The 26,502-nt window shown below is 43.5% G+C and overlaps 2 protein-coding genes across 5 annotated transcripts in view; both read right to left on the bottom strand.

Moving 5' to 3' along the window:
* PPEF2 (protein phosphatase, EF-hand calcium binding domain 2) overlaps window positions 1–1,729 on the bottom strand; it is a 50,935-nt gene extending 49,206 nt beyond the window's left edge. Inside the window, 3 exon segments of the mRNA XM_012724012.1 lie at window positions 1,265–1,327; window positions 1,459–1,569; window positions 1,726–1,729. Of these exon segments, the coding sequence (XP_012579466.1) occupies window positions 1,265–1,327; window positions 1,459–1,569; window positions 1,726–1,729 (178 nt within the window).
* Window positions 1,730–9,020: 7,291 nt separating this feature from the next.
* Window positions 9,021–25,220, bottom strand: NAAA (N-acylethanolamine acid amidase). Of its 4 annotated transcripts, none has more exons than XM_012724276.1 (11): window positions 24,889–25,220; window positions 24,093–24,257; window positions 20,806–20,932; window positions 17,319–17,409; window positions 16,581–16,657; window positions 15,441–15,613; window positions 14,931–14,993; window positions 13,678–13,744; window positions 13,277–13,305; window positions 10,632–10,709; window positions 9,021–9,687 (listed from the first exon to the last, which is right to left on the bottom strand). In XM_012724276.1, exons 1-11 carry the CDS (start codon window positions 25,203–25,205, stop codon window positions 9,684–9,686), a joined length of 1,191 nt encoding a protein of 396 aa, XP_012579730.1. In that variant the 5' UTR covers window positions 25,206–25,220; the 3' UTR covers window positions 9,021–9,683. The 4 variants fall into 4 exon arrangements, with proteins under 4 accessions (XP_012579730.1, XP_012579731.1, XP_012579732.1 ...); XM_012724277.1 differs by lacking the exon at window positions 9,021–9,687 and adding an exon at window positions 9,694–9,849; XM_012724278.1 differs by lacking the exons at window positions 9,021–9,687; window positions 10,632–10,709 and adding an exon at window positions 10,716–12,180.
* Window positions 25,221–26,502: the final 1,282 nt, after the last annotated feature.

Genomic DNA, 26,502 nt, shown 5'->3' with positions numbered 1-26,502 from the left:
GAGCTTTTTCACTATTTGCTTTTGTTTGGGATTTCCTTTCCTTGGCCCTAAACCTGTCAGAAGAAGAGACACTGCAAGGAAAGGAGAGAAAATAAGTAAACCCACAGACAATTAAGAGGTCTGGGAAAACCAGCTTCATCATAAATTGGTCAAAGGAGGCAAATCCGCAAATGCTTATCTGAGAGCCCATTTACTGAATCAGTTCCATAGTTTGCGGCATCACTGAGAAGTCTCTCCCCACCCCAGGCCGGTAGAAGGGCCTAGCCAGTCTGGGCCCCTGGTGGGATAGAAAGTGGAGAAGAGAAAGGAGAGAGGGATGACATATTAGAGTGGGCAGGAGGAACCAGTTGTTTCTTTCTTTCTTTTTTTTTTAAAGATTGATTGTATTTACTCATACATACAAGAGCTGGGGTACAGGCCAGAGATGCAGAGAGGTGAGAGGAGTCACCAGAGACAGAGCGGGGAGCAGAACAGGCAGATGAACTGAAATGCACTGCTGAGGGGAGCAGCAGGAGAGACAGAAGAGGTCTGCTGTGCCCTGTGCGTCAGCTCTCTCGCATTTGTGAGTGTGGAAATGGAAAGTTTGACAGCCAGGACTCAAAGTAGGAGGTGTAAACGGGGACAGGCTGCAAGGATGTAGCCTTGCAGGGACATTTCAATATTTTTACTGTAGATTGGCTGTCAATAGATCTGACAGCTGATAGTGTTGAGACTTAACCCCTTGTGCTACCAGAGAGTCCCTTATGTTTTTAGGTCTCAATTCCATTCTACCTTATTTGAAAAGATTGACTTAGAAGGGATAGAAATTTAGGGCCACGATGTCATTAGTCCCCCTCAGATGACTGCCACCTACTGCCCTTTGTCTCTAGCCTGAGGGCTTTCTTCCTTAGCCCTGAAAGGTCCTGGAGTGAACCCTTCCTCTCTGCCAGTGCCGAGCCTTCAACGGGGACTCTCAGGAGTTGTGTAGACTCCAGCTCCCTCTGCCTTCAGGTGAATAACTCCCAGGTATGCTTTGTATTATTTCTAGACCCTTGGTGTTACCTGTTTTTGGCCTCTTTGTTTCCTAAACCCTCCTCTCTCCCTCCCCAGCCCTTACTGTTTCTGGTAGTAAATAACTCCTTGTGCTCATGTTTGTCCCTGATAAAACGGGCATAAATTTCCACTGTCATTTATTCATCTGCCTCCTCACTCATTCCAGAATTGGGTCACCCCAATTCTTTGACCCTGAGACTGAAGGACACACCATTTGGCAGTTCACACTCACTCTCATTGTGGCTGCTGGGAGTGAAGTGATCCATGAGGTAGTTGAAGAAATCATGGAGCTGCAGAAAGAGGAAAGACTTGACATTAGAGACGAGTGAGAAGAACACAGGAAGGTCAGCCACCCGTTCTGAGCTCCTGCGACTGGCTGTGCAGGCTGGCAGGCAGCCCACTCGACTCCTTAATAATGACCCTGACCTGGGTCTTGCTGCCCAGTATACTCGATGGACTGGAAGATGCTCCAGGTACAAGGCCGCCACATCTCCAGATGCACCATGTAATGCCGGTACCACCTCTGGATCAGGGCAGCTGTGACACAGATGGAGAATTAAGTCCATGAGCTGCCTGGGCCCGGGGGTTCCCTGTAATGTAGGGACAAGATGGTGGGAAAGCACCACCCACTGCTGCCAGAAGGAAGGATTCGCCGCCCCCATTCCTCTATTTTGAGCTGGAACTTACACTAACACATGGGAGATTGAGTGGAACTCCCACCTATGGAGGTTCTGTTTGTGTGCGTGGAGATGGAAAGGGTGAGAGCCAGGATTCCGAGAAGGTATAAATGGGAGAGGCTGCAAAGATGTAGCTTCCTTGGAGAACGAGATAATGCCGGGGAGGGAGGGCAGGAAGGACATCTTGATATTTTCACTGTAGATTGGATGTCAAGAGACTTGGGTTCCAGTTCCCAGCCTGGAACTGCCCTGCCCAGCTATGGAGCATCGGGCAAGTCCTCTTCCTGGGCCTCGATGCCTGGTCTAGAGAGGGAGCTGCACTAAGTGAGACTGGGAAAAGACATAGCCATAGATAACGCAGACTCCAGCTTTAGGTGGTGCTGAGTCTTGCTGGGTCCTCTGCTTGCCACCCCGTTAACATTACTGTGCCCCCGTCATCGCACTTCCCCCCCGGGCAGCCCTTGGCTTTCCCCTCTTGCCAAGACTGGTTCTAGGTGACCCTAGGGCACAGGATGGCATGACTGTGCTTAATTCTTCATGTGAGGTCTAAGGACCTGTGAGCAAGTACTGTTGACAAGAAGAGGCCAGCTGCCCACATAAATAACTAGATTCTTCTTAAGCTCCCAGGCCTGAATGTGCCATGGTGATGAATGGAGTATTTGTGGCTAAAGCCGGATTAAAAAGGAAGCACTGCAGGTTCACTCAGGTCACCTTTGTGAACAGTAGACAGAGTGTTTTACTATATTTAGCTTGCATTCAAGTGTTAATAGAAGTGTCACTGATTTTCCCAAGGAAAGACAAGGTGGGACTGAAAAAGAGAACCTGGGAGAAATGTAAATAAATTAAATTCTATTTCATCTGAGAAAAAAAAATGTTATACTGTATTTCTCAGTATAATTATTATTTATCACTAAATAAGAAGTGACAGCATTGAAGCTCTACTTATTGAGTTCTTTAAATCCATAATCAGAATAGTGAATGAAGTGTTCACAGTGAATGCTGTGGAACTTGCGAGAAAAGCCCAGGTGTCTGGGCTGTAACTGTAATCTCTATAGGGAACTCAGGAATGTGCAGGCTTAACAAGCTCCACACCTGCTTTTTATTTGAGCTGAAGTGTGAGCAGCATGGAGGAATCCTGTGGCCATCAAGGTTCCATGCAAGGATTTGTTAACATTTTTCCTGAAGCTTATGTTAAAGCAAGTGCTGTAGTTAGACATCTATCCTCAGCCTGCTTCAGCTCCTTAGGGCAGGGAATGCAGGAAACATCCCTTTTGCTTTTTGCTCCCTCCCAAACCTTTAATCGAGGTGGGTGCTATGAAGTTCAGTATAGTTTAAGATCGTCTACACCACCACCTTTCCTACCCAGTGGCCTACATGGGTTCCTCTTGCTCAAGGACACCCAGCTGTTAAAACTGCAGGTGAACACATTTTTTTTTTATGTTTGACATATTTTATGCTCACATCATATCTTTTAAAAACAAAAAGACGCAAATATATGCACTTGTCAAATGCCTTTTTCTTTAGAGGTGATCTTACGTCTTCAGGGTCTCTGTCACCAGAAAGCAAGGTCTGATTTCAATACTTCCCAGGTGCTGTGAAGGTATCAGAAGGGGACCCCGTCAAAGCAATACTCCAGGTGGGCTTTCTCAGTGATTTGCTGCATAATTTCTTCTATGACATTTTCAACAGACACAACATATACGGGATTTCAGTTGGGGGTGCTTCTTATTATTTCGAGCTGTGATTCCTGCTCCTCATTCTTATTTTCTTTTCTTGAATACATTGCACAATATTTTATTATTAAAAAAAGGTTTTATGTCTCAGGCAGAATGGTTTTCTCCTTCACTTGGGAGGAGCTAATGTGTATTATTTTCTAGAAGAGGTAAGTGGTTGTCTGTGCGGCCATCCTCAAAAGAAACAGAATTGATGGGTTTGTAGGGTCCAGGTCTGAAACGACAGTAAATAATTTCAACAATAAATTTTCCAATTCCATGCCTCGACAACATGCCTGTTGTCGAGAAGATTCCTCCAACAATACCACAGAGTCTTACAAAGAACTGCCAGAAAGGTATATGCTCCTCAGTCACAGTCACCATCAGAGAGCTGAGGTCATATTTCATGAAGATCCTGCAGACTCCGTGGCTGCCTGCAGCATGGTTAATGGGAGGCAGAGGCCACGGGCGCTGAGGCACCAGGCACTGTGTGCAGAGCTGATTTAGAAGTGGAGCCCCTCAGAGCATTATAGATAAAGCACCTGACCGTGTCCTTTGCAAAGGACTGATGTGCATGATCAAATCACAAGGAGAATAAAATGGTTGTCTTGGGCACTAAGTTCTGGGATTTTAACTTGTTATATATCAGTATAGAATTACAACAAGGCTTGTAGAAATGACTTACAAAATTATAAAATTAATTGAAATCAAAATGAAAAGATAGAATCTAAAAAGCAAAAGGTAAAGTAGTAAATCTAACCTAGTGTAAGTCAGTGGCATAACCATAAAAAAAGAAATTATTTCACATGACTTGAAAATTCAGTCATTTTTGTGCATAGCACTCGTGGAAATACCTGAAGGACGAAAAGCACTGGAGAAATTTTAAAGAGTTTATAAAGTATATGTAAATCTTATTTCAGTAAGATTTATAATATGTGATTATTAATCTGAAAATATTATTTAGACTTTGTAAGACAAAATAGAAGTACCAATGGATGTCATTCGGGAAAAAGATTTTTAATAAAGAAGAGATAATGTGTAATAATAAGGTTGTTAAATAAAAACACTGTGATCCTGAGTAAAAGTTGAATGTGATCCTCTGTACAAGTTATAACTCTCCCTGAAACACGTACCATCCTCTTTTGCCTAACCTTATCTCATACTCTTGTACATGCGTAGTTTGTGATAAACCGCAATGGTCCAAATGGACTTCTTTGAATTCTGTCAAACAGAGCTCACCAATCCTAAAATTTTCCGTTGAGCATTATGGTGGTCAAGTCACAAGAAAGAAAAGCTATTTTCAAGAGTCAGCTGGAAAAGAACTGGAAGAGCATTCTGTGTCTACCCCGGGAAGCCCCTCCCTGGGCAATCTAGGCTGTGGGATACCAGCAGCTCGTGTGGAGGCTGGGAGTACATACATGCATTCTGGAAAGCAGACTGCTGTTGGGTTGAAGTGCCACGTCCCATAGTGTCAGTGCAATGTCTCTGCAGGATGCGGTAGCAGGTGCAAGGAAGAGTGAACTGCTTGTGTGGGGAAAGGACAGAGTAGTCTGCAATAGGGTGGTTAAGGCAGGTAGTTAGTCCAGGTAGACCCAGCTTTCTGCACATCCTAACAATGGGAGACTGTGGTGTGAGAGAACCTTCCCTTGCCTCGGGGCTCAGTGTGAGTGCTGACAAATTGCAGTGCCCTGAAAATTCCCTCTATTTGCCCCAACTCTATTGTATCTTCAACCTTATTATAGCTTTTCCTTACCAATCTAGAAACATACAGGAGTCTGTTCTCAGACACTCATCCTCCTCATCTCCTCATCATTTATGACTCTCTCTCTCATAATAACCCCAATCTGGTTTTTTCACATCAAGATTTCTCTTGAGTAGTCTACATAGTTTCTCAATAATTTCTCTTAAAATCAACTTTTTAAAAAATCCTCATTATTGTTAAAAACTGGTTGTTTTGTCCCAACTTCTGTGACCGGCTGCAAGAAAGGAAGGCTGGAGGCAGAAAAGCTGAACAAGCAGAGTTTATTGCTCTCGGACAGCAGCTGAGAGGAGCCCGTAGGGTGGGGTCCGCAGCTACTGCCCCTTCAATAAGGGGGAAGGGTCTCCTATATAGATTCTAGACTCAGATTCCAAAGGGGTGACTGTCCTGTGTCCTTGATGTGAGGCCTAGTTCGCTATCACTTTCAGTTAGTCCCATCCTGCACACAAGGTCAGTTTATTACCACCTTATCAAGCTTGGATGCAAGGCTCAATTCCTTACCGCTCTAATTCAGTCCTTGTCAGTAAATCTTTGGTCACTCCCAACACTGATTCCTTCAACGCCTTCATCCTTCAGTCCTTACTTTGCCAGCACAGTAAGGTCATCATCCTTCACCACAAGTGACGCCTTGATTTAAACTATACTCCACAGCTTCCATGATGCAGTGCTTTTATATTTATTTCTATTGCTCTGATATTTATTCTCTCTCCTTCTTAAGTTTATTTTTCTCCATCCACCCCTTAAATGTTGGGTTATATTTGTATTCTAATCATAAATATCAGCTCTCTTCATTCTGCACAAATCATGATGATTTAGTCAACACTTGCCATTTTCTTTTTTTTTTTTAAGATTTATTTATTTGTGCATACAGAACTGGGGTACAGGCCAGAGGCTCAGGGGTGGCAAGAGGCTTCACCAGAGACAGAGCGGGGAACAGAACAGGCAGATCAATGAAGTGCACTGCTGAGGGGAACAGCGGGTGGGTCGGGAGAGGTCTGCCACGCCATGTGGTCACCTCCGGGACAGGCGGGAATCGAACTCATGCGGAAGTGGTTTTAGCTTCTCAGTGCTGTGCTTTAATCCGCTGCACCACCAGGGAGGGCCAACACTTGCCATTTTCAACAATCTCTTTCACTCGCATAACTCTACCTCCATCCCAGGCCAGCCATCTCTAGATATTAGCTCCATATACCCAGCTTCCTGCTAAACTCTCACTGGAGCACCTCTATGTGCCTCAAATAGAACTTCTCTTACTCCTGTCTCATTTATCTTTGCTCTTTCCTCAAATTCTGCTTTTTGAGCACTATGACCTTTGTATTTTTGCTCTTACCTGGAATGTTCTTCCACCCCACTCCTCTAAGAGTGTTTGGCTTTATTCATTCTTTAAGATTCACTAACGAAGTCAGCGTGACAAGTTCCTTCTCTGAGTTCCTAAGTATTTTATTGACATCGCCATCACTGAAATGCCATATAACCATTTTTCATCTTGTTTCGCTCCACCATTAGACAGTGATTTCCTTGAGAGTGAAAACTGGGAGATGAACAAATCCATCATTTCATCCCCCAAGACTTAGCACAGTGCCTGAGTTATAGAAGAGATTCAGTAAATATTGATTGAATAAACTGTATGCCATTTTTTATTTTTACACAACAAAGATGAATCATTGTCTAGTGCTTCTTCAGGAGGCAATGGGAGGTATATGCGCTTAATGTCAAGAGCAGAGGCCACTTCTATAGTTATCCCTTCCTCACTCTACCCCACACCCTTTCTTCTATTTTTGAAGGTCCCTGTATTGGAGATTGTCAAGAAGTTGCTTCTTTTCCTTTGCATTTCAATTGAGAGATTCTGCTTAAGGTGATTGGCTTTTTGAATAAATTGTCAAAGAAAAGAAAGCATGTGGTCTCCCTTTTTGTGTATAAATCGTTCCCAGCTGCAGAGCTATCCTGAAACCCAAATCTGAGTGTGGGGTAAAGTGAGAAACCAACATGATCAAACCAAGATCCCTTAGATAGTTTTGTTATCTTTTAAACGTTTTATTTTTATTTACTTGTGCATACAAGAACTGGGGTGTAGGCCAGAGATGCAGGGGTGAGAGGATTCACCAGAGACAGAGTGGGGAGCAGAACAGGCAGATGTACTGAAACACACTGCTGAGGGGAGCAGTGGATGAGACGAGAGGTCTGGTGTGCCATTTGGTTTAGCTTTCGGGTGGGGGATCGAACTCAGGCTGAAATGATGGCATGATAGTGCTGAGACTTAACCCCAAGCCACCAGGGAGGCCCTGCAGAGTTTCAAAGACTGTATCACGGGAGCCTCCCTGGTGGTGCAGGGGTTAATGTGCAGCACTATGAAACTATCCTCAGCCACTGCAGAATGGAGTTTGATACCTGACCAGGAAGGTGTGACCCACCTCCCCTGTAGAATCTAAGTTTGTCCCCCTAGGTCTCACCCACTTCTGCACTTTAGGCTAGAAAACCCGATCTTGTCTTCTCTGGATTTTTTTTACTCTGAGACACAGGAAGTACAACCTCTTTAACGGGAAGGCACAATCCCCAGCCTAATCTTCAGAGTTGGCGGAGGGATTTCCAGTAACCTGATCTCTCCCCAACCTGCAAGTCCAACCAATAAAACACAGCCCTGTTCAGGCCTACCTGCTCCCAGGAAGGCAACCCACAATGCTGGTGGGGTCAGGACTCCACCTCACAACCGCAGACTCCCCTTGATCTCGATCAGATTCCTTGATCTCGATCAGATTAGTCCCTTCAGGAGGGTGGCAGGGTGAAATTGCCTTGCTGAGGGTGGGGTGTGGTGTCTCCCTCACAGCCAGACCCAGCTTCTGAAGACAGCTTCTCCAGGGCTCACTCCAGCTGGTCCCACATTTTAAGCCTTCTTAACTCTACTGGATTTAGAAGCTGTGTTTCTTGAGTCACTTCTGAGAAACCTGAGCTCCTTAACCCAGAAATAGAAGAATGCTGACAAGACGGGGAGCCCAGGGGCTTTTCTGACAGATCAGGGCTCAAGAGTACCTGTTACAGACACACAGACTAAGGCTATCATGCTAGTGACTGGTTTTTCCCAGAGACTGAAACATCCAGCCCATACTTGTCTACACCTCTTAGGAATACTTTCCCCTAAAGATGTAACAGAAATTGTTGTGCATTGTTATTCCCAGATAATGTACCTTTTCAATTAATCTAAAACTCTTATGTGTATCTGGTAGCTTGTCCATGGGAATTTGCTGAGAAATGTATTCTCTTTATTTACATATATTGAGTAGGTCAATTTATTGTAAATTGTGCTATTCAAGGTCTTTTTATCCTTATTTATTCTTCCCAATCTGCCCACCTTTGAAAGTAATGTTTTGAAGATTTCTATAATATCTGCTTAAGAATTAATCCTTATATCTCTGAATCGTTGCATTATGTTTTGAAGGTATACAGTGTAAGAGATTGAACCATATGAATTGCTACTGGTAATATAATTAAAAGACATGGAAGCTTATGCCTGTTTTATTTTATTTGAGGGTGATATCAAAATAATATATCACTTTGGGGCCTCCCTAATGGTGCAATGGGTTAAAGCGCAGCACTATGAAGCAATCATCAGTCACTGCAGCACCGAGTTTGATGCCCAGTAAGCTGGCCCACATGGCTCAGCAGACCTCTCCTGAACGGCCTCCTGCTCCTCCCAGCAGTGTATTTCAGTCCACCTGCCAATTCTGCTCCCCACTTTGCATCTGGTGAATCCTCTCACTGCCCACCTCCCCCACACCCCCCAGTTCTTGTATGCATAAATAAATAAATCTTTAAAAAAAAATGTAGGGAGAACACGACACTAAATAACTTGGAAATTTTGTTTATTTGCCATGCCAAAATCTTTCAACATTCTGTTAACTGATAGTAACTAACACTAGAAATAATTTGGTTTCATATTGCTTCAAAAAAGAGTAAGAAAGTAGTTATTTAGAAAAAAAGATCCATCCATTTTCTTTTACAAAGCATCAAAGAAATTCTAAAAAGTGAGAAACCTATCATATGGAATTTCATGATCAAAGGTCAGATTAACAAACAAACAGCTCTATTCAAAGTAGAGTTCTCCATTTCTTTTAGAATGATCCTTTTACTTGACTCTTGACTTTCAGAAGCTCTTTAAAATGAGCAAAGAGGTCTTGCCAGCTCATTTCTTCAGAAGCTGCGGTGTTACAACATGGCTCAAAGTTATGAGAAGGTGGGAACTAAGTCCAAGGATCTGGTTTACCTCTGAGAGCAATTGTCTTTTGAGTTATTCAAGCCAGGACAGAAACTCAGAAACACGGAAGCAACCATGAAGGAAGTGAGTGTACAGCTCAGTTACTTACTCACTTTACCAAAACAACCTCCCTGGCCCCACTTCACCAGGTCAAACGTTTAATGAGGAATGGGTTGGCATTGTTCATAAAATACAATCCTCTCACCATATTGTCTTTTAAAGGCAGCATTTCAAGAATTTCATTTTTTAAAAAATCACCTGTAAAGGGAGAAAAAAATTAATGAATGTAATTCAAACACTCACTTTTAACATTCCATGATACGTCAATAACCGAACATCAGGACAGGTTTACAAATTCCAGAAAGGTCCTTGCATTTGGGAAAGGTGTCCGACAAGCAGGTGGTTGCTTAGAAGGTTCAATTGCAGGGAGAAAAGAAAAGACCCCTGACTTTTCCTCGTGTCCTTACTGTCACCTGAGGACTCTCTGATACCTGATAAATGCCGTACATATCCTTTGCCTTCAACATTCTCTCCCTGCAAACGTGCAGGGCCTGCCTCGCATTACCCAGTCTCATCACCATTTCCCTCATGTATGCAAAGAAATGACATCTCCCCCTGAGAGCAGGTTTTAATAAGGGGCAAAGGGCAGTGGGCACTAGATTGGTTTTCATAAAAAGAATTTCACAGAAATATTTAATGGTGACACTAATCAGGTACAAATAACAACCCCATGCCAGATACCTGTGAGAACATTATATATGTATAAAAATATTATAATAATTATTATATTATAAATGTTAAGGTCACTAACATTTTCTGTGAGAAATTCCAGCATGCCCCTCCCACCTTGAAAACAACAACCCACAAACCCACAAGAACAACAATCAATGTCAGCAAACCTTCCCTAGCACTGATAAAATCATTCTTCTATTCATGTTTTTTTTTTATTCTAATAGTTTATATCTTTACATCATTTTGTGCCTTTTTCCATCTCAGTTGCAATCCCCATGGGCTTCCCACCACCAAATCACCCATGTGCCATCACCATAGTCCAGGGCGCTTCTCCCCCTGTCCCTCTATTTTTGATCCCATTCCCCACTCCACACCCAGAAAATGTCTCTGGTATATAGTTGTTCATCATTATTATTCCCACCCCCCACCCCGCCCCAATCCTTTATGCTCCTGCTATGTCTTCTACTCACTTTTCACCCAGGTGTCTGATCCTAGTCATGTATTTGTCTGGGTTGGCAGCGCTCATCACAGTTGTATAAATTGTGTTACTGAAAATAATGAGAGGAACTTTTATATACACACCATTTCCCTAAATTCCAAAGAGGGAAAATACCAAGCCTTCCCTCCTACATGTGACCTAGGATGGAAATATAGTTGGCTCCCCACCTGTCAGAATACTTAACATTTATAAACCAATTGATCACACAGCAAAAGCACTCTTTCCTCCTATTTTGACAACAATGTAAAAGACCAAGTTCAAATTCAAACTTCACAGACTCCTCCGAGTGCCATGCTGTAGCACTGAGGGATACCGATGGGCACCTCAGCCTTGTGGGCTCAGTCCCCGACACCCAGCAAACAGCCATCCCCATACCACCCACCAGGCTGAGTCCAGCCTGCACAGATCAGCCAGGGATGTGGCCAACACAGGTCCTAGAAATGGACTTGGCACATTCAGGCTGAGAATTCCAGAGGCCTGGGCCCCTGGGCCAGACTCTGGGTGGGCAAACGCCTCTGGCCCAAAGCACTGCCTGTAACAAGGGAGGGTTAGAGTGGAGCTCGAAAGGGCAGAGGTTAAGACAGGGAACTCACCTACTCAGCTAAGGATGAGAAGCACCGTATTCAGCTTTATGCAGAGCAAGAGGCCTAAAGAACTTGAGCGCAAGTGCACACACAGGTGCACACACAGAGTCTCCTTCCCTTCGCCTTGCTTCAGCTACTTCCAGCTACCTCATGTTCAGCACCAGTTGGAGTGCTTGCTCAAAGCATCAGAAGCTGCATTGTTGTTGAATTAGTGGCCCTGGGCCCCACAACTGAGCCAAGCACATGGACTCAGCACGATGAGCATAGGCAGAACTCATCCAGCAGTACTGGGGTTTCTATGAACTGGCCCCGCTTATTTACTTCAGTCAGAATTCTACTCTCCATCATTATTTTCTCTGCATATCGCTCTGAATTGCACGTGAGTGTAATTCTGTAGCACAGCACAAGGGGGCAGCAAACAGCTAACGTGTCGCATCACAAACTGCCCCAGTTGAAGGTAATCACTGTATTTAACCATCCTGAGATTCAGGTCTGTTAATTCTGACTCAGTGATGATTGTTATTTAAGTGCAGTTTTGCCTGCATTTTCAATTATACATTAGAAGAGGTTTTACGATAGAGGAAAGTGCTATTTGGTAAACTGTAATTTTCAACGATTTTATTTTGACAAAACACATTAGATGCCATTTAACATTCCTAACTTTTCTCACAGTCATCCTACTTCTGCGACTTCAGCTAAGGGAATCATCCAAAAGCAATGAAAGAAATGTACAATATGTTTATTTCAGAATTTTAACTTGGAAAAACAAGCAGCTGGACAATATGTAATTCAATTATTCACTTAGCCTCGATACAGCAAACTTACATGATAAGGGTTGTTCATGAACATAAAAATGTTTTATTAAAATAAACATAACTATTTTATTGTAACAATAATTTTTATAGATAGATTTAAAATTTATATAACTTTTTTAAACTATAGGAACACAAAGAGGTGTTTAACTCTTATTTTTAAAATAAAAGTGTTGAAAGCACAGCACTATGAAGCTATCGCAGCCACTGCATCACGAACTCGATCCCTGGCCAGGGAGGTGACCCACATGGCACAGGAGACCTCACCTGTCTCACCAGCTGCTCCCCTCATCAGTGTGTTTCAACAGATCTGCCGGTTATACTCCCCACTCTGTCTGGTGAATCCTGTCCCCCACCACATACCTGTGACCTGTACCCCATTCTTGTATACATAATTAAGTCAATATTTTTAAAAAAGACTATTTATTTGCCGGTGATTCCTCTTTAACTTTGTAAACTGAATCCTATCTAAGCAAAAGGAACGGTCTTCAAGCCTAATGAGCTGGATCAAGCAACACGCTGAAGAGGACGTGAGAAGCTTTCGGTCTATTTATTCACTTTTGCTGTGATGGTGACATTGATCTTCTAGTTTCCTTGTACAAGGCTTGTGACTGCCTCTTGTTTAACTAAGAGCTTTTTATGGTGGGGTAGCCACAGCCCAGCACTTCACACCAGAAAAGTACATGGGTAAAATTGTAGGCTATAGATAGAAAAACGGTCGTTCACAGGAAGCTGCCACTACCAGGGACAGGCAAAAGAGAGAAATCAATTTTGACACTGAATTTTCTGCACAACAAGTGTAAGGATAGCAGAAGCTCCCTGGGAAGACAAGGATCTAACAGTGTCTAAAGTTTAGTTCCAGGAGTTCTGCTGATAAGGATGGGCATGCCAGCCCTCCTTCCAGCTCTTTCCATCAGCTTTATCTTTGTTTTTCTTCATGGACTTCTCAACTGACTTAGGGTAAATCTGTTTGTCCCTTCCCTTTCTTTTTCCTCCCCCCAGCAGAACGACAGTTCCAAGAGAACAGAGACTTTGTTTTCTTCACTCCTGTATCCACAACACTAAGAAAATCTGCTCCACAGGCAGCCTCAGACCCCTGCTCTGTGTGTGTGTGTGTGTGTGTGTGTGTGTGTGTGTGTGTGTGAGAAAAAGTGAGAGGCTGAGAGAGGTAGATCATTTTGGGGTGACTGATGAACAGATATGAATAATATGTCACTTACTTGTTGCAAACTGGAACCACTGACAAAACCTGCATAGGAAAAAAAAATCATAAACACTTTTAAAAGGTAAAAGAAATACATGTAGAAAAGCTGAAGGAACAAAATTAGCACCTAACATTTATTTATGTGTATCTCAAGAAGTCAGAATCACAGACAAATGAATTCTTTTTCTTTTCTCTTTTAAAAAAAGAACATATATTTACAATCATGTCTTTTATTTTTAACACACAGAAAGACTCTGGTGAAGATGAATACTGTAATCTATATTGAAAAACAAGTTTTAGAAATGTGATACTTTTTAACTTTGCAAATGGATTACAAAAAACTAATAGTTTCATTTAGCACATTTGTTGGATTTCAAGGAAGATTTTTTTAAAGTTGGCCACAGCCTTGCAAGTTACCTGGAAAAGGGCCTTGAGGCTGAGGTTCGCCTGCCCCGTGGCATTAAGGGCTTTGATAGCAGGTGTTCTGTAAGGACAAAGATTAAAGTCACCAAGAATATCAGGAAACCCTAAGCCCCCCAGCTCTCATTTTGACACATACAGTTAAGAACCTGACTTTATGCTCTCTCATTCCTCAAAATAGATTCTGGCTCGCAAGCAAGTTTTCTACCATCCCAGGTCACCATGGTGGAGTTAATTTAACAGTAAAACCAAGCCACTGTTTTGAATAATCAGGGAAGTAAAGGCACATGGAAATATACAGTTCCCCACTAATCCCAGGGGGATACATTTCAAGACTCCCCCCATGGACACCTAAAATTGTGGATAGTACTTAACCCTATTCAGCCAGTCCACAAAAAATTTGGGGTTAGGAGGCAATAACCCCATGCAGGTCTGTACCTGCGCTTGGTTGGATTGGTAAATGCCAAACTGCAGAAAGAAAAATATCTCCATGGAAGTGGACTCACAGAGTTCAAATCCACTTTGTTCAAGGAGCAAGTGTGTATTTTTTTTCACATATGTGTGTGTGAGAGATGTTTAATTTATAAACTAGGCTAGTGAAAGATTAGCAACAATGATCTAGAACAATCACAGCAATCTACAGCAGTAATAAAATATGTGGTCTCTCCTTCAACTTATTTTATTGGAAGTGGTATTTTTAAACTTTGGTTGATCATGAGTAACTGAAGCCATGGACAAGTGGGGACTCCTATGGAGAACTACCTGCTGTTTGGAGACGCAATGAGTTACAACTAGAAAATTTGCAGAATTACTAATGGTAAGGAAAATCCCACCAATGGTTTATTAACTTATTTACATAAGAGAAATGTCTTCCTTCCCAAAAAGTCTAGCATAGAAAGCCATGAATTTTGCTCTAACCTTCTCTTCTACAGATGGGTAAACAGAGGCCTCCTCTGAAAAAGCCTTAACAAGGCTGGTGGCAGGATCCAGGGCTTTTGACCCTGAGATCCAAACCAGGCTTAACCTCCCACACTCAAACAACCACCCAGAGGATTTCCTACTGCTCTTCACCACACACAATGTTCTCCCATCCTTGCCAAGGCATTGGCGAGGGAGGGAGCTAAGGTACATTTTCTAGGAGGGCCTAGCTAGCATCTATAGTCAACTCTAGTTACTGTAACAGTAATGGAGTTGCCACATTCTCTGACCACAAGAAAATACTGCAAGTCATAGTGTATCCAGAGACCTACCTTCGGTCATCTTCCCGAGGTGGTGGCTCCCAGTGGTCATAATTCGTTTCAACTCGGAACCACCTACAACAGAACACATCATCTTGTCTTATCCAAGGTCATTTGGGACAGAGCTAAGGAAGAAATATACACAAATAAAATAATACCTCCAGGGGTCCTCCCTGGTGGCACAACAGGTTCAAGCACAGCACTATGAAGCTAGTTGTAGTTGCTTTGGTATGAGTTTGATCCCCAGCCAGGGAGGTGACCCACATGGTGCAGCAGACCTCTCCTGACCTGCCCACTGCTCCCTCAGCAGTAAACTTCCTAAATCTGCCTGTTCTGCTCCCCGCTCTGACTCTGGTGAGTCCTCTCACACACACACCCTCCCCCCACGCCCCCCCACACCTCTGGCCTGTACCCCAGTTCTGTATGCATAAATAAATCTTTAAAAAAAATACCTCCAGTTTCATAAATTAAAAAAGAAAAAGATTGTTGAAGCAAATGACTGGAATCTCTAATTCTACTCACGCTCCATTTAAAGGATCTAGGGGCCAAATGTCTGCTGGGCCACCCCTGTTCCTAGTGATGACCACTCCTTCCTTAGAGGACACACCCCCAACGATGTAGTAGACATCAGCGATAAGGGGAGTTTTGGCCAATTTGTCGACAGCTGCTTCAAAGTTTTCTGCTTCAGTCAGGGTCTGAAGGGAAAGATAAACCTGCATTAGCATTGTGGGACACAGCAATGATATCAATGGTTATCCATACCCCTTGACAGACATACGGTCCACAGGGAAGAACTGTTGACAAGTTCTAGGCCTGGCTCATTAAACATGGGTTGTGAGCTTTCCCGACAGGTCACCCTCACAAAGGATACCTGGTGGCTTTTCATCTGTTCTTTCAACAGGCATTTCTTGAATACCTGTTTTCCATTAGGCACCACACTTGTGGGTACAGAGTAATGAGTGAATATGCCTAACTCAGCCTTGTTCTCTCCAAATTTCCAAGGATAACAGGAAAGTCAGTTCAGTTGTGTCCTAGTGGAGTGAGGGTCCACACAGGCGAAGGAGAGTCTCTGACTGTCAGCAGGAAACAGCCTCATTCAGAGGCGGTGTCTCAGGGAGATGTCACATGTTTTCAGGTCAAATACTGGTGAGTGGGGGTTGCAGACTGGGAATGAGAAGAAAGGTCTAGTTTGATGAAATAGTCTGCCAACGGCTTGGGATAAAGAGCACGCTACATTGGAAGAGAGAGTTAAGGAACCCTCGGGTTCCAAAAGTCTGTGGTATGGGTAGTTAAGGGAAATCACTTTCCAAGCCTTCAGCTTCCACATGTGCTCCCTCCTCAAGCTGATCCACTCAAGTATATCTGAATGAGTATGTCCCCTCATCTTCAAAACCCTAATAATCTCTCCACAAATGTGAGTTCAGTTCACTCTGGACACTTTTCTCTATGGCAACATCATGCTACTGATTCAAACCAGTATTAGTCTTCAGCTTTATCTTTGACACTCATTTGCAAAGGTTTGATCCTTATTATTCCAAAGATTGATAGGCATCTTGCAAACATTAAAAAATAAGAGTGTTAAGTGACACAGAGCATCAAACTGAACACACAGTTTGGAGGATGAAGTTAGGATGTGCTGAACTCTATAGTAAGTATACTCACAGTGCGGACAAGCCAGCTGATTGGTGAGTGCTTCTGAAAAAGGGCAGCAATCATGTTCTCCCACCACCAGCCTTTATCTGCAGAAATGAGGAAGGAACATTAAGAGTATATAGTGCCCAGGTGCCATTTAAAAAATTCCCCAAATCGATTACAACTGAGATGGAAAAAGGCACAAAATGATGTAAAAATAAACTATTATATTATTAAAAAAAAAATTCCCCAAGTTTTATGTCTTACCCATAGTATAAGATGATAGGGAGAAAGGCTAGTAGGTGAAGAGTGATTTTACTAGGATACAGTTTTCAAAGATTAAGTTCTAATTTCACAGCAACTACAAAAATATGTTTTCTACACAAAAAAGTTTTCAAAGATTAAGTTCTAATTTCACAGAAACTACAAAATACAAAAATAAAACGTTGTAAATATAATGCATACATACACACACACATATATATAGTAAGCAACTATGATCTTCCAGCTAGCAAAAATACGCAGGATTTCACTCAGGTTTTTAAAGCAGAATCTTCTGTGCCTGGAAATAGTTAATTATGTTAATGATTATGTTAAAGGAAATCATTGCATTAATAATTAATCCAAGCAGCATCTCCCCTCACTGGAATGAAAGTCCCTGCCATGTAGAGAGTAGGTTTCCTTCGTAATGTTCTGTTGGGTGAGTGAAGAAACCTTTTGAATAAAACGTGATAAACTACCTAAAAATACTTTGTTCATTCTGATTACCTCGTTCATCGCCAGAAATTGTAAACTTGTGCGGACTCTGACCAGTCCATAATCCTACATAGCCAATAAAAGTGGTTCCTGTGAATGCAACCTGAAATCAACAGAAAAGATGTCATTTTACCATTCCAAATGCATATTGAAAGCACCCGTTTTGCACATGATTTCTTTTATTTTTTTTTTAAGATTTATTTATTTATGCATACAGAACTGGGGTACAGGCCAGAGGTGTAGGGGTATGGTGAGAGGATTCACCAGAGACAGAGTGGGGAGCAGAACAGGCAGATCGGCAAAGTGCACTGCTGAGGGGAGCAGTGGGCGGGACAGGAGAGGCCTGCTGCCCCACATGGGTCACCTCTCTGGATGGGGATCGAACTTATGCTGAAGAGGTTGCTGCTAGCTTCATACTGCTATGCTTTAACCTGTTATGTCATCAGGGAAAGCCCAGTATTTGTATTTTTTCTTTTGACTTATTTCACTCAGAATAATCTTCTCAAGATCCATCCATATTGTCAAAAATGGTAAGATTTCTTTTTTTAGGCTGAATAGTATCCACTGTCTACATATACCTCATAAGTTAATTATAAATGTCTTTCCTCCTAGACTCAAATGGGCTTTTTTTTTTCTTCTTAAGATTTATTAACTTGGGTGCTGGTCAGAAGTGTAGGGGGTGAGATGACTCACCAGAGACAGAGTGGGGAGCGGAACAGGCATTTAATGAAATACACTGCTGAGGGGAGCAGTGGGTGAGACAGGAGAGGTCTGCTACACCATGTGCATCACCCCCCTGGCAGGGGATGGAGCTGGTGGTACAGTGGTTAAGGATTCACAGTGCTGAGATTTAACCCCTTGTACCACTAGGGAGGCCCTCAAATACTACATTCTCATTTTCTGAAATAAAGTGGAAATATGTGTATTTTACTGAAAAGGTCTTCATTAAATGTATTAGTAGGCCCTCCCTGGTGGTGTAACTGGCTAAGTGACAGCACTGCAAGCTAGCCGCAGCTGCCTGAGTGTGACTTTGATCCCAGGGCCCAGAGGTGACCCACGTGGAGCAGCAGACCTCTCCTGACCCAACCGCTGCTCCCCTCAGTAGTGTACTTCATCAGCCTGCCTACTCTGCTCCCTGTCTCTCGTGAGTCCTCTCACCACCCCTGTACCCCAGTTCTGCATGCATAAATAAATTAATCTTAAAAAAAAAAAAAAAGAACCAGTCTTTAAAAATATATATAATTATATGGGGGGAAAGGCATCATATGTTCACTTCAATGGAATGACACACTGACCCTAGTGTTATGTCACCAACAGGAAACTGAGCAAATTCAAATATGAAATTATCAAAATCATTTCAATTTAGTTGCGAAGATATAAAGCATAAGTGGAAGATATACTTTGTAAGATATTGTATCTAGGAGCTCTGAAAAACTATTTCTAAATGCTTCTCCTTCACAAGACAGTCAATACAGGCAAACCTTAGCCGTGGCAAGAGATTCTAATATATAGTAAGGTTAAGTGTTATGGAAGAAAACTATTATGAGCTAAAAGTCGAGATTTGTTCTCACCTCTGTAATATTTTCCCTATGTGATTTGGGGCAAGGTAACGGTTTCTGGAAGTCTCCATCTGGAAAAGAATCCTTGTACCTGCCTCATAAGGCTACTTTGAGGCCCAAATGAAGACACTTTTTACATTTATGAACATGAGAAAAGAGTAAGACAGTAGTTGTTTTGTGGCTAACCTGTTCTTAGTTTACCAAAACAATGTATTGGTCATGAGCCCTCAGCAGAATGACAATACCCAAGTGCAAACTGAAATCTGGTCAAAATAACCTGAGCACTGAGAGTAAAGTCATACCAATTAGTTATTTTTCATGGGAGTTCCAGAAGAAACAGAAACAAATGTAGCAACAACTGTTCCGGTGAGTTCTAGAGAAAACAATTGAAGTAAGGAAGGAATAAGGAAGGAAACTGTGACAGGAGAAAGCTTCACTTTAAACATTTCTGTATTGTTTAAATTTTCATGAGAAAAAGCTTCTGGTGGTAAAAGCAAATGAACCAATGAGTATTTAGTGAGCTTTTAGATCCTGTAACTCAATTTGTATGCAAAGAACAAAAAAGATACAGTCCTTCTCCTTAAACACTGTTCCCCAGTCAAAATCTGGCTTTTGCATGCTCTGTTCTGTTTCACAGAAATAACACCTTTGTAAACTTAATGGACATGATTGATACTGTGTCTCTAAGCATTTACTGTCTAACATATGACAATACACATGTTAGGTTATTTTTAAAGATACCATGATGAAAATAAAATGATCTAAGTGTAACTTTTAAAAAGATTCTTTTATTTATTTATTTATGCATATAAGAACTAGGGCATAGGCCAGAGGTGTGGGGGTGTTAGAGGATTCACCAGAGACAGAATGGGGAGTACAACAGGCAGGCTGACTGAAATGCATTGCTGAGGGGAGCAGCAGGTGAGACAGCAGAGGTCTGCCATGCCATGTGGGTCACCTCCCTGGCTGGGGATCAAACTCATGCTGCGGTGGCTGCCAACTATGCTGAGACTTTAACCCCCGGGGCCACAAGGGAAGACCCCTAAGTATAATTTTTAAAAGATCAGACATAGGAGCACAATGTGGGTCAATAATACTCATAGCTTGCAAGACCATTTATCATTTGACCACTCTTTCTCCACTATCTACCCCATGCTTGACATAGATTACTTCATTCAAGCTTTATAACTTTCCCCATTTTAAAAAGTATAAACCTCCTTGAACTGTTGTCTGCAAAAAGAGTATAAGTAATTTCCCGGTCAACAAAGAAAGCAAAGCAAATAATGGGGTAGGGTTCAAATGTTTAAAGCACCGCATTATGAAGCTGTCCATAGTTACTGCAGCAAGAGTTTGATCCCCAGCCAGGGAGGTGACCCATATGGCATGGCAGACCTCTCCTGACCCATCAGCAGTGTATTTCAGTACATCTGCCTGTTCTGATCCCCTCTGTCTCTGGTGAATCCTCTCACCCCCTACACCTCTGGCCTGTACCCAAATTTTGTATGTATAAGTAAATAAATCTTAAAAAAAAAAATAGGGGTAGGATTCAACCCAAGACTGACAGACCCATCGTTGACTGTTACTAGCCATTTGGCAGCACACCCTATTCCAGAACAGGGGAAAGAGAAGACAGAGTGACTTAGCACCATAAGTGGACAACTGATCACACCCTCTCTCCTAGAGGTTCTCCTAGGGAATATGTATTGACCTCTGTAAGTAGATACTCAATAAAAATAATAAATGATGCTTCTTTCTGTAAGTATAGTTTATGCAAACCTGTCTCCTGGTTTTATTTTTCAAGGAATCTAATTTAATCTAATTTTAGGGGGGAGGGTATCTTAAACTGAGAACATACTTAAGTAGCAGGACATCCAAAGGATGACCACTTGGGTTAGCACATCTCCCTCATTTCTATTGCTTTACCATATGGACTGTAATACCTGCCCATTCTTTAGAAACTGCACATCCATAGTCATCTTGCGTAGGAGGTTCCCGAAGGGATAGTCTAGATTTCGGCCATGGTAAATGTGGCCACTGGAATCCTGAGCCACAATACTGGTGCAGAATCTAAGAAAAGGAAAAGCCAAATGTGAATGAAAGAAACAACAGAAAAGAAGAAAATGAAAGCATTAGTTTTAACATGAAGTAAAAGCTACTCTTCCTTATATTGAATGCCTTATAATGAATGCCTGTTTTCTAATCCTGTACAGGAATTATCGATTCATAACTCAATGTGTAAAGTACAACTGGACACGAGTCTTTGGTGTCTGTCCGGTGTTCTTAGGTCTTTGTCCTCAGCACATATGACAACATAAATGAACACTAAATGAAGATTTTATCCTAAATCCAAATCTGCAACTGACCATTTGGGGTTTGGCCATGCCAATAAACTTCACTTATTCCTCAGCATGGTAGTATGAAGTCTCTTTCATACATTATTCAAAGCTAGCTCAAGCTCACTGCTCTCTTCTACAAACTTCTCAGAGCAAGGACATTGGTACTAAACCATTCTGTTTCACAAATATTTCATTTTCTCTCCTTGGGAAAATGGTCAACCTTTTAGGGTCTTTTGGGCATTTTTTTCCATCCTCCTTAAAGCTCCCTGCAGAGAATAAGAGAAAGGAATTTTTTCAGAGCTCCCAGAGAAAAGTAGTTTGAGGAAAATAAGAGAAGAGGCTTAATAAAGACTTCTGAATGCCAGTATTCTCTGAAAAATATGTAATACTATGAGAAGAAACATCTTTTGGGGGCAGAGAAAATCTGGTTGTCTACACAAGCAAAATTAAGAGAAAATTCCCTCAAGGATGAAGGGTCATTTCTGTATAACAAGACTGTGGTTGACTTTCTTTCTTTGTACTTTTTGTATTTGTTAATTTTCTGTAATGATTACATCTTGTGTAACTAGGAGAAAGCACATGTAACTTAATTTTTTGTTGGCTTAAAAAGGGAAGCTTGGCCAGGTTTCTGATCTTAACTTCCAAAAGTTTATGAAAAGGAAGGGACTTATAAAGCATTAGGAATTACTAAGCACAGTCTTCAGACTCTCTCTCAACCGTGGGATTTTCAATTGGACAAAACAACAATCTTCTGTGTCAAGCCTAAATGTTTTAGCTCGAGCTAACCCACAGTGTGAGGCACAACTTGGCTCTGGGAGAAGAACTGCGGAGGGGACAACTCCGACCACTCACCATCTCTCTAGCTTTCGGCAAGTTGTGGCCTCTGAGTTAACACCATCCCGGAGCCTCATGCCCAGAAGGTTCCACAGAGAGTAGCTAATTTTACTCTGATCTCAAAAATGAGAGCTAGCTAAATAATTAAAAAGTGAGAGCAAAACATTTCCTTTGCTAATGTGAATGCCCTCAGTTGATGATTCGTGTTGTCAAATGATTTAATATACACCTTTATATCAAATCCAAGCATTAGAATGTTCTTACTAGAATGCTTGCTTTTATCTACTTGAATACAAGTGTCTCAAACAAGAGGTTGAAGTGAAAATAAGAATTGAGCTTTTCACTGAGAAAGTCACGTGTCCGAACAGGAAAAATATGGGGGCATTTGATGGGGAATAGCAAAGTGAACTTGGTTTACCCGAAAAGCACTTTATTGTAATAAGGTTGTGTCTTAACACAATTCTCTAAAGAGGCAGGCATACACAGTGCTCCTTACACTTTTTTGCCCAGGGGTTCTCAGAAAGATGCCAAGGGAGTGTAAAGTTCATTCTTTCATCATAGCTTGGAAGCCAGAAGCTCTAAGTATCTACACGGTTACTAGGAAGGCTGCTGTTGTGGCAAAACAGTATGTCCGGATGGCAGGAATCAAACCACACCTCTCTACATTCCAGATCCTCTCAGGAGGACATAACGACTTAAGGATCCTCTAGCACTTGGCCTGGGATCAACCACTCACTAGTGCTTTCTCTTCTGTGCCCACATTTGATGCCCCTGCCTACCAAATACTGACTGGCTCTGTTTACCAGGATAATGGGCCCATGATCCCAGCTCTGGGAGAGAACAGACTCTTGAGAGGAGTCAGAATCACCAGTCAGGACAAACATGGAAGGATAAGAGTAGGAGTCAGGAGTGCAAGATGGCATTTCCTGTCTTTGGCAGTGCTGTGAAAGCAGCATTAGGAATCTCACGGCCCATGAATAACTTGGCTTCTTCAACTTATAGAAACTGTGCCAATAACAACCATCTTAGTTCCGCCCTGCTCACTCAGCATTTAAGTCATACTCAGATACCAGTTGTTTCCTCTGCTCCTAGACTTATCAATCAGAGACCTGACATGTGGGCACACAGCAACAATCCCCAACAGAGGGGTGCCCTTCCTCCCAAATGTCCTAAGCAACCGGTCTAAACTGTGACATACTGCAGTTCATGACAAGGCAAGAGAAAAACTGTGAAAACTGTCACTTCAGGTTTCTTCTATTCCTTTCTGGCCCTGTCTAAAGAGGATGGCTGGTGATAAGGAGAAACTATGGAAAAAGACAGGCGCAAGTAAAAGGTGCTTGAGAGAATTTGTGTCCTACTATAAAACTCCAAGTAAAGGCCCTCCCTGGTGGCGCAACAGGTTAAAACACAGAATCTTAGATATAATGACATCTTTCTGGAAAGGCAAATGCCTATGTGGATGATCCCTATCAGAAGTGTCACTATCAAACAAACCTGACAGTGTGGATCATTTTTATGATTAAATATGCATATTGTCTTTGCAAAAGGGAGTATGAAATGATATAAATTGTACCAGTGGATGTGGAAACATGGTAACATGTTAAAGTTTAAAAATTTAAGGATTAAATGCTCCCAGTTTTGTTCAGGGGAAAAAAAAATGTACAGGGTGGGGGTGGGGGCTGTCGATGAGGGCAGAGATCAGTCCATGCACTCTAAGGCTGGAGGGTCAATGCTGAGAATGGGGTTTGTTTTCAAAGCTTCCTGGAAAAGAACATAATGAGCAGAGGTTGGAAAGGGGGTATCTGAATGGGTAGAGGGAGAAAGGTTGGGGGGCGGGGTTCAGATTGAGAACAGAGTTGGGTCAGAAATGGTTTCCCTCTCTAAGCCCATCATCAGCTGCTCAGATTTACCAAGAAGCAAAGAGGAACCTATGCTGGAGGTTTCAGGGCCGCCCAGTCACCACCCTGTTTTATCACACGGATAAGATGTCTCCTCCCACTCAGAAGTGGCAGGATTCCCTGGCGAGGCCCCTGTGGACGGTGCGGGCGGGCACTCACGCGGTGGACTCGTAGGCCAGGTTCACCAGGAGGCAGTCGGTCAGGCTGAAGTTCAGGAAGTCGCTCATACCCTGGATCTCTCCGAAGAAGGGCTGCGGCAGGAAGTGTTCCAGCTCCCCCTCTGTCTTTCGGATCACCTTGTGGACCCACTTGGGGACCTTATCCCTAGAAACGACAAAGTCATAAAGTCGTGCCCGGTTTAGAGGTCCGACTGGTGCTAGGGTGTGTCTGGGGAGTGGCACATAGGACTTTTAGCCGAGAGCGCAGGCTTGGTGCCTCCCCACGGTCACTGACAGCCCACCCAATCTGCAATGTCCAGGAGGAGGAAAGGAAACCCGAGGGCACAGGGAGAAATGGTGGTCCCCAGAGAGGCGCACTTGGACGCCTGCGAATCTTGCAAGGAGTTGCAAGTGAGCTGCGTCCCCTACGAGATACCTGGGCAGCGCGGGTAACACCCCGAGTGTCACCCTACCCGGAATGGCACCAGGACGGGCGTGCCAGGGGTGACACCCACTCGAAAGCCAAACCAACCGCGTCAGATCATCCTCAACCTCGAAGCTGCAGAACAGCAGTCAACAAATACCAGTTTGGGTCCCAGGCAGCCCCTCCACGGACCAGAAGTGGGAGGGAGGGGTCGGGGGAGGGGGCAAGAGGGCAAGGCAGCCGCAAATGGTGGGAAGGGGTAGAATCTCATTTTGCAGCGCGCAGGGCAGCGAGCGGCTCGGCTTTCCGGGCCTCGGGCCCAGCGGCTCGTGTCTCTGCAGATCCTGTCCCGCACCCGGGGGTTAGCGCTCACCCGATGATACTCCTCATCGCGGCGCGCAAGAAGTCCCGGTCGTAGTGCCGCAGCACCGGCAGCCAGCGCAGGTTCGGGGCCACGTCCAAGCTCAAGTTGAAGAGCGGCGGGGCTGGGGGCTCGGCGGCCGCAGACAGCCCCGCGCCGGCCAGCAGCAGCAGTAGCGCCAGCGCCTGGGGCGCCCGCGGGCCAGCAGGTCTCATGGCTTCCGCTCCCGAGGCCACAATTAGGATCCGAGGCCCGCACCCCGGGAAGAGCCGGAGGAGGAGGAGGAGGAGCCGGGGCGTGGCCGCGAGCGCGGGAGGTGGAGCTCGCATTTGTCCTGGCCCGCGAGTCCCTTGGTCACCCCCGTCCCGCGCCGGAGCCCCGAGTCCCGCCAGCCTGTCAACCCTGCCAGGGCTTGAAAGACTGCCGGCCCCTGGCTTCTCCCCGCACTTCCCACCCGGTCCCAGCCGCGCGGGCCTGCGACGACGTGCACTGCGGTCTGCAGGGGGTTAAGGAAATGACCTTTAGTAGCAAGGAGTGACAGGACAGTTCTACTATGGTAGGAAGGGATCTGTGCCTCTCTACCGCCTGTTTAACTCATATTTGCACGCTTCAAAGTTTTAGCTGGTTTTTATGATGGGCAAGAGAGCTTTTTCTTTTCAAAGCTCACACCTCTTTTCCAGTTTAAAAAAAAAAGAAAGCGGAAAAAGTTAGCTAACGCTGGGCCCTCCCTCGTGGCGCAGCGGGTTAAAGCACAGCATTAAGATGCAAAAGCCACTTCAGCAAGAGTTCGATCCCGTGGCGCTTCAAACCTCTACTGACCCGCCCGCTGCTCCCCATCAGTGGGATCCCCTTCGTTGATCTGCCTGTTCGGCTCCCCACTCTGTCTCTGGTGAATCCTCTCACAGCCCCTGCACCTCTGATTGTACCCCAGTTCTGTATGCATAAATAAATATATATTTTAAAAAGTTAACTAACATTTCTGTGCCAAGTATTTTTTGCTCACTATTTCATTTAATGATCAAAACAATCCAAAAGATGGGTTCTGTTAATCCAGTCCTCTTTTCCAATGAGAAATGTGCCTTTGGGAGAAGTTAGGTGACTGACCTAGGTACCCCGCTGGGGATCCTCCTCATTTGCCTCCAAGGGGGCCACCAGAACCCAAACTCCACCTTCAGAAGCACTTACCTTAATCATTAATCTCACCTCCTCTTTGCCTACTCACTGTCTGAGACTGAAAACTCTTCTTAGGACAATCACCTGAGGCAGCAAAGCTGGGCAGTTCTTAATAGTTGGCAGGATCATTGTGGGTGATAAATATAATAAATATTTAGAGGAAACCTGAAATTTAATTGTAAGTTTTGGTCCTCTCATCAAATAGAATACAAATAGAATTATCATCATTACTCCTGATTTTTCCCATCTTTACTGGTCTTGGAGTCACTATGCTAAAGTTTCAAGCCTCAGTTGACACATTGGTTCATTTCATAAAATCAAGTAAGTCTGCTTATTAGCAAAGTGTGAGTAACAGCAGTTAGGGGTTAGGGCTAAAAGCCACTGAGAGTCACCATGGGAGCAAACAGATTAGCTGAGTTCAAGGAGGTTTTTGGGGGTCAACATAAAAAAAAA

Source organism: Condylura cristata, unplaced genomic scaffold (genome assembly GCF_000260355.1).
Source record: "Condylura cristata isolate star-nosed mole 26May11 unplaced genomic scaffold, ConCri1.0 scaffold00012, whole genome shotgun sequence".
Lineage (NCBI taxonomy): Eukaryota > Metazoa > Chordata > Mammalia > Eulipotyphla > Talpidae > Condylura > Condylura cristata.
This window is presented reverse-complemented; position numbering and strand designations above follow the sequence as displayed.

What these genes read in the sequence shown, in the direction of transcription:
- NAAA (XM_012724276.1), bottom strand. Translation starts at nt 25,205, where the DNA reads ATGCGAGCTCCACCTCCCGCGCTCGCGGCCACGCCCCGGCTCCTCCTC. An exon ending in GCCTCAAGGCCCTTTTCCAG is followed by an intron (nt 13,306 to 13,677) that starts GTAACTTGCAAG and finishes TTTCCTATGCAG; the next exon opens with GTTTTGTCAGTGGTTCCAGT. An exon ending in GTGGTTCCAGTTTGCAACAA is followed by an intron (nt 10,710 to 13,276) that starts GTAAGTGACATA and finishes CATTATTTTCAG; the next exon opens with TAACACAATTTATACAACTG.